Source organism: Schistocerca nitens, chromosome 6 (genome assembly GCF_023898315.1).
Source record: "Schistocerca nitens isolate TAMUIC-IGC-003100 chromosome 6, iqSchNite1.1, whole genome shotgun sequence".
Lineage (NCBI taxonomy): Eukaryota > Metazoa > Arthropoda > Insecta > Orthoptera > Acrididae > Schistocerca > Schistocerca nitens.
The window spans coordinates 255688018-255695635 of record NC_064619.1 but is presented as its reverse complement, the minus strand read 5'-3'; the positions used below and the strand labels follow the sequence as shown (position 1 = coordinate 255695635).

Genomic DNA, 7618 nt, shown 5'->3' with positions numbered 1-7618 from the left:
CTATGCACATTTTACCCTACTCTTCCTTCCTTCCTTCTGTCTTGTTGTGACAGTTTCGTCATTAAGTAGCCGACGTTAGCGCTAGAGTGATGACATTCGAGGAGAACTGTTAGTCTGCTACAAGAAAACATACCCAAATAAGAACAAGCTGAGATCAAAAATGGACCATGTTCAGTCCTAATCCTTGATTGATATTCCATTTTAGTACTAAATCGTTTGCATCTATTCTCTACTGACTGATCACCTGAACAATATGAAACAAACACTGTTTTCAGAAGATTGTTTATGAAAACAGTAGTGAATGCATTTTGAAGTTCTCAATATCTTGGCGGAAGAGAAGACAAACTGATGAGGTCGAATAGCTTCTGAAGGACTCTTTAATTTGCGAATAAACAGTTGAGTATTGCATCATTGACATTTAATTTATTGTTCTTAAGAGTATATACATAAATACATGTCTCTACAGAATATATTTACAGAACTATAGAATATAAGCGAGATAAGATGCCACAGAGTATCCCATTTTCACTGGTATCAGTATGGACCATTTCCAGAGGACTGCAAACCATTGCCATTTCTGCTGGGATAGCCACCATTACCATTGGAATATCCACCGTTGCCATTGGAGTAGCCACCATTACCATTAGAGTAGCCACCATTACCATTGGAATATCCACCATTGCCGTTGGAGTAGCCACCATTGCCGTTGGAGTAGCCACCATTGCCTCTGGAGTAGCCACCATTACCATTGGAGTAGCCACCATTACCATTGGAGTAAGCACCGTTTCCTCTAGGATAACCTCCATTGCTGCTGGGATATCCGCCGTTCCCACCATTGGCATAGCCCCCATTGCCGTAGCCTCCATTACCTAGTCCAGTCTCCTCGTAGTTGACGGTCGGCCTGTAGCCGCCCTGATCGGCTTCATAGTCCACCACCTGCCTGCGACCATCAGGCAGCAACACGTGGTATTGACCTTGAGCACTGTCTCCCTCTCGAGACTCCTCGTGGCCAAATTCAACACCGCTTTCAGCGTCCTCCACTGTGTAGCTGAACTGGTAGTTTGCAGGTTCCTAAAAAAGAGAGGATGGTCGTTAAATATGTGGATGACGACCACGTACTTGAGAAGAAAGTGGAGAAAGCGAGAGAATGTCTTGCCTTTGGGAAAGATATTGTCTTGTCTCCTGCCTTGGATCAATAACCAGCATGTGTTTTATGTTGCAATTGAATGCAGTAGCTTGAAGCAAGAACAACAAAGGGAACCTATACATCACAGATAACATACATATACTTTCCACGAAGTAACGAACTATTGTAGTATAATCAAAAATAATCAACGAGTTAGTGTGCTCCTATTGGGCTATTGGGATAATAATTCCTCAGCCATTAATCCCACAGTATTCGACAAGTATCAGCATCTATTGCGCATAACTATTGGTGATCGATTACTCCCTACTGCCTCAGCAGTGTCAAGATGTAAGCACCGAAGGAAGTGTTGCGGCGAAGAAAACCCTGGACTTGTATTTGGAAGAAATACCGTCAACACTCATTGTAATCATCTGGAGTTTCCATAATTTTCCGTAGTTTAGTTAAATCTCTTCACGTTATCGTCTATAAGACTTTCTCGTCAATATTTCCTTCGAAACAGCTCTAAGCTTTCAGTTGGAAAGCTTTTTTAAATTAGTCTTAAGTACCTCACAGCAACCGCAGGAAGGCCTCCAGATTTGGTGGCCTATTGAGAAAAATATGACCTATCTGCGAAATACGGCAAGTAACTTCATGGTACTGAGGCAGGTTTGTCGATGAGAAATTTCGAAAATACAATCTTTACGAACATAGGATTTCATATAAACATCCTAATAAAAGTTATATTCATGCTGCCATTACATCAAAAGTGATTATGAGTCACCCAAAGTGAGCTGATGCCATGATTCAGTCATTAGAAATCTTATTTAAGTGCCTCACAAGTTGTTTAAATTGCTTCAGGAGAAAGCTGAAAAGAGCTATTTAAAAGTGCCTCAAACAACAAGTTATTGTCCCTTTCTTGTCCGACTGAGCTCCACTCCTCTGCTTATTATGTCAATGTCAAAGGATCATTCAACTCTACTAGTCCATACTTTTGTAAACAGAAATAAGGAATAGAAGAAAATGATTTCATTATAATGTTAAACATACCAATTTACCAAGAGTACGAAAGTAATTTTAGGAGCCGTATGTACCACTGCAGCCTACAGTATCTGTGCATTATTTGATTTTGTCCATTTGTATGTTTCCTCAGCCTGCTGTAGTTTCCTTGCAAACCACTACATGCAACTTCCGAACCTCTGTGGTAACTGTGTTAATGTTGTGCATAGTCATCGGAAGAATATCATATATTGCAACGACGTAAAGAATAACAGTGACACATATATCCAATGTTAGATCCAAATATACGATGCTTTGCACAACATCATCAGCTTTAGCAAGCACAGTTATCAAGATCGTAAGTCGTGAACTTATTTTCAGGCTACCAATACATTAGAGAAGATAGAGCAGAATATGACTTATACTTACTGCAAGATCATCTTGGGACGCTCCTCCATTGCCGTAGCCAGCAGCTCCAGGTACTCCGTAGACGCTGGACAGCCCATTGGCTGCTATTCCATTGCCTCCACCATTTGGCGCACCGTACTGAGCCGAAAGGCCACCATTGGCTCCCAAAAGACCTCCATTCGGGGCTCCGTACTGCGTGGCAAGCCCGTTTAGACCTCCTACACCGTTCCCATTTGGCGCTCCGTAGACTGATGACGGTATCCTCGCGCCATTGTAGCCATTTCCTCCACCATTAGGCGCCCCGTACTGTGTCGACAGGCCGTTTCTTCCTCTCAAACCATTCGAAGCTCCATTGGGAGCACCATATTGGGTGGACAGACCATTCGACCTGCTTGAACCACCGTTCAGGGCACCTCCATTTGGTGCTCCATATCTGCTAGACAGAGCTCCATTCGCCCTTCCAAAGCCGTTGCCAGAGATAAGTCCATTAGCTCTGCCATTCAGAGCACCTCCATTGGGTGCTCCATATAGGGATGAGAGGCCTCCATTTCGACTCCCAAAACCATTAGCACCAGGAGCACCATACTGAGAGGAAATTCCGTTGGTGCCGCCGAGTGCGTTGCCATTGGGAGCGCCATAAGTTGTCGAGAGCCCATTTCCATTGCTGAATCCATTAGTGCCTGTGCTGGGAGCCCCATATTGGGTGGAGATACCACCGTTTCCTGCTGGAGGTAGGTACTGCCGGTTGACTGGTGGTTCGGCCAATACGCCGACCATGGAAAATGTTAGAAACAGGAGAAACTGCAAAGAAAAAAAGTTTCACAATATAATACTGTCAGCTAAATCAAAACATCTACGAATTAATTTCGCTTTTAGGACACACTAAGTAACTTCCAAATGCCTATTTCGGAATAAAATTTTAGTGTCTATCACAGTGCATATTATTTTTCATAATATAGCAAACACTCACGAAAAGTTGAAGCTCGTCTTACACCTTTGAGAACCCATATTTTCTTTAATTTGGAGGCCCATAAGTACTGGCGTTCTTTTCTAAAACAAAATTTTGCATGAAAAATGACATTTGTCGGCAATATGCTTTATCTTATTCCGTCATTAAACTGGAGTCTCAGCTCGACACGAAAGAGAATTTGCGAAACCTTATGCTTTTTCGTTTAATCGAGGTAACAAAGCAGCGGAAGCTGCTCGAGAGCTTTGCGACGTACCTCTTAGGACGGCTCACAATTGGTTTAAGTGTTTCAAAGACAGCAGTTTCGACCTCGTAGAAGTGCGTGGTCCATCACGAACTGCTTGAACAAAACCAAACACTGAATGCGAAAATTTACATCCAACAAATTCAAAAATAACGCTACCCAGCAGCAACTGGCATGGCGTGGCGCTACAGTCTGGAACCGAGCGACCGCTACGGTCGCAGGTTCGAATCCTGCCTCGGGCATGGATGTGTGTGATGTCCTTAGGTTAGTTAGGTTTAAGTAGTTCTAAGTTCTAGGGGACTGATGGCCTTAGAAGTTAAGTCCCATAGTGCTCAGAGCCATTTGAACCATTTTTTGCAACACGACAACACCCTCACATCGCAAAGGAATCCATTCAAACGCCTGGTTGGGATATACTGCCACATATTCTGTATTCTCCCTCCTGCAATGGGTGGCGTTTCGCTCAGGAATCACGTACAACTGAAGGCACGGCTAGACCACTTATTCTATTGGTAACCAGGTGCTTTCTACCGTCGAGGCATTGAGCAGATTGCTATACCTTGGGTAGAAATTGTAAACAACGAAGAACACGTTATCGCTTGATTTGTTGTTCAATTCTTGTTTATTTTGGAGGAAACTTAAGAAAAACGCCACAACCTGTGGACCAAGCTAATATACAAAATAATGTATGCCTGTGTTGTAAGAGAAATGAACCACTGTCACTGATGCAGAATGAAGGAATAAAGAATACCGGAACCGCGCGACTGCTACGGTTGCAGGTTCGAATCCTGCCTCGGGCATGGATGTGTGTGATGTCCTTAGGTTTAAATAGTTCTAAGTTATAGAGGACTGATGACCTCAGATGTTCAGTCCCATAGTGCTCAGAACCATTTGAACCATTTGAAAGTAGTACTGGTTGTTTGGGTCAGGAATCGTTACAGCATTCGCATGGGATGAATTAACGAAATTACAGAACAATCTATATCAGCATCAGCGGATAGGGGTTTTCATCATTCTTCATCCCAAAAGGAGCCCAGCGCCTCAATCACGATGGTTGATCTAACATTTAAAAGTAATATCAAAGAGCTTAATGTTTTGGCAAGCATATTTTCTAATAATATGAATGATTTACTTTCGCATGCATATGATGAAGTAAAATAACTATTTGGTTCATAGACTCCGAAGCAGCGAATTCGATTAAAACTGATGGTTTTTGTATCTTAAAATGCGTATCCAAGCCTTGCAGCTACAGGAAGTTTAACGTGAGAGACTTCTCAAAACGCAAAAGTTACTATGATGGATGAGAATCAAAAGATTACAGTGCACTTAGCAGATTATATGGCACCAAATTCAAAGGGGAACATGAAACACCTATTGAATTCAAATTGTCTTATTGTTTCAGAACTGAAGTAGAACACAAAAATATTTAACGTCGCTGCCCGAAATTGCTTTCTTCTGGACACTTTCATTGGATAAAATTTGTCTACGTTCACTTCAAAATGAAGATTTGTGTATAACTATCAGCACCTTTATTTTATTATTTTCTGGCCAGAATGTCTCTCCAGAATTAACAGCATGTATCACTGCGCTGTGAGCAGTAGCCTGTGCCTAAGCTGTTGTATCTCTAAAGACGTCACCGGGAAACTATGGAGTGACATGGTCCTATGGTAACACGTTAGACTCGCATTCAGGGGATGCCGGTTTAAATCCACGCCCAAATAGCTAGAGTTAGGTTTATTTCCTGTATTTTCTCTAAATGGCATAAAAGGCGGCTGTCAGTAACGTTCCCCAATCCGAGTTGACCTAACCATCAATGGTACTTCAGGCTGTAAACTTACTCCTTCCCTTCGAAGGGAAGTTCCTTCAGGAAAAAATCCCTGCCTCTGAAAGTACCTCGAAAGATAGAAGGTAAGTTTACTGAAGGAAGAAGGTGAGTTTATTGAAGATGATGAGTTTATAGAAGAAGGACAGTTTATTGAAGTACGAAGGTGAGTTTATTGAAGAAACAGAAGAAACATAGTTTTCCTTCTTCCTTAAGGCGTAAGTCTTAAGTCTTCGTAAGGAAATCAAGTGTTCTTTAAAGGCAGAACGTCCGGAGACGACTTACCGTGGCCATGATGTGTTGGTTGAGAAGGCGGTGGGAACTCTGGCGACTGCAGGGTGGCGATGGCCAGTTTATATAGGCGTGTGTGTCCGTCCGCCGAACTGGATGAGGGGCGCGTTGCGTCAGCGGCTCGGCTCACGCGCCGCCCAGGCTGCGTTGCGGCACAGCCCCCCGCCCCCGCCCCTGCTCGCGGATCTGCCCGTGTATCGGCTGCTGCCGGCCCGTCTCTCACCACGGCCTCAGCCTTCCGCCGTCAACATACGTCACGTCGCGCGCAACTGGAGCATTACGGAGGGGCGCGAGGATCTCAGCCTTCGCAAGACCAGGCTCATTCTAAATCTGGAATGTGCATACTTTTACTGCCACACGCTTCGTGCAACCGTTTACACACGAATGAAAATGTTTCTAGCTATTTGCGCAAATGCGCTGTTGTATCTCTAAAGACGTCACCGGGAAGCTATGGAGTGACATGCTACCTAGTTTACTATGTAAATAAATTACGGGCTGCATTTTTCTGATCTACAACTAAATTCGTACTCCACAAGCCAACATTCCGCACATTGCGCAGGGCGCATTTTACCATTGCAAGTCACTCTACGTGTGCATCTACATACAACACCGCAAACCGCAGTATGGTGCATGGCGGAGGGTACCACATATCACTAATAGTCATCTCCTTTCCTCTTCCACTTACAAATAAAATGAGAGAAAAAATTACAAACGAAAATCCTCCATAATCAACCTAATTTCCAGAATTTTTTCTCCGTGGTCCTTACGCGAAATACACATTGGAGGCAGTGGGAACCTTCTGTAATCGGCCTCAAATGCCAGTTACCTAAATTTCCGATATAGTGCCGATATAGGTTCCAACCCTCGTATTTTTCTTGAACAGAAATTGATAAACATTTTTGGAATACAGTGATCAATTAATTGTTATATTTAGATTAAAGTTCAGTCTTGATCACGTTATGTCTGTTTTAATGAGTAACCGGTTTCGGTTACCGGTTACTCATTAAAACAGACATAACGTGATCAAGACTGAACTTTAATCTAAATATAGAAATTGATGTTTCCTGTATGGCTTTTACCAGTCATTCTGTTATTCTGTTGATAATTCACGGAAGCATTCTACAACTGTTACTTGTTGCACTCACGAGGAGATAATAGTCGCACCCGTCACCATCTGCCTTTTCTGATACAAAGATTATCACTTTCTTTTTGATGTGTTGCGACGTATCGCCTGTCTTATCCGTCCAGTATATCAGGTGGGATAACTTTGTCTTGCAGGCTCTCACAAGGATATTAATAATCCTGAGGGGATTTCGCCCATTCCAGGTGTCTTGATTCGATTTAAGTCGTTCAGAATTGTGGCCGATTCTCCGAATAGTATGGCGTCAACCTTTTTATCTTCGTCCTCTTCATCACATCTGTTCCGTAATGTTGTCACCAAAGTTACCTCATTTATTTTACACGTATCTATTACTATCAGCCTGACTTCCATATTTAGAATTGCGTTGCCATCAGGGCGTTTGATGTTTGTGTAACTGCTTCTCTGTTTTCCAAAGATTTATTTAATTTACCTATAACCGCTATCTACATCGTGACTTTTCAGGCTTTCCCAGCGACTCTGTTGCAAATTCAAATTTAATGTTACTCGAGTTTAAATTCAGTGCTTGCACAGTGTGTATACTGAGCGCATGGTTTCATATTTGTCCGTCCACTTTTATGGAAATCTTCCCTTGTCTGTCCCTTGTCTCTTACATCAGATCTGGT

General features: G+C 42.8%; 1 protein-coding gene across 2 annotated transcripts; it reads right to left on the bottom strand.

The window, feature by feature from the left end:
• Positions 1-426: 426 nt before the first annotated feature.
• LOC126262707 (pro-resilin-like) lies at positions 427-5877 on the bottom strand. 2 transcript variants are annotated; one of them, XM_049959492.1, is made up of 4 exons: positions 5849-5877; positions 2552-3331; positions 768-1071; positions 427-725 (listed from the first exon to the last, which is right to left on the bottom strand). In XM_049959492.1, the coding sequence occupies exons 1-4, from the start codon at positions 5855-5857 to the stop codon at positions 535-537; spliced, it is 1284 nt and encodes a 427-aa protein (XP_049815449.1). In that variant the 5' UTR covers positions 5858-5877; the 3' UTR covers positions 427-534. The 2 variants fall into 2 exon arrangements, with proteins under 2 accessions (XP_049815449.1, XP_049815448.1); XM_049959491.1 differs by having other exon boundaries at positions 428-1071.
• Between the last annotated feature and the right edge of the window lie 1741 nt (positions 5878-7618).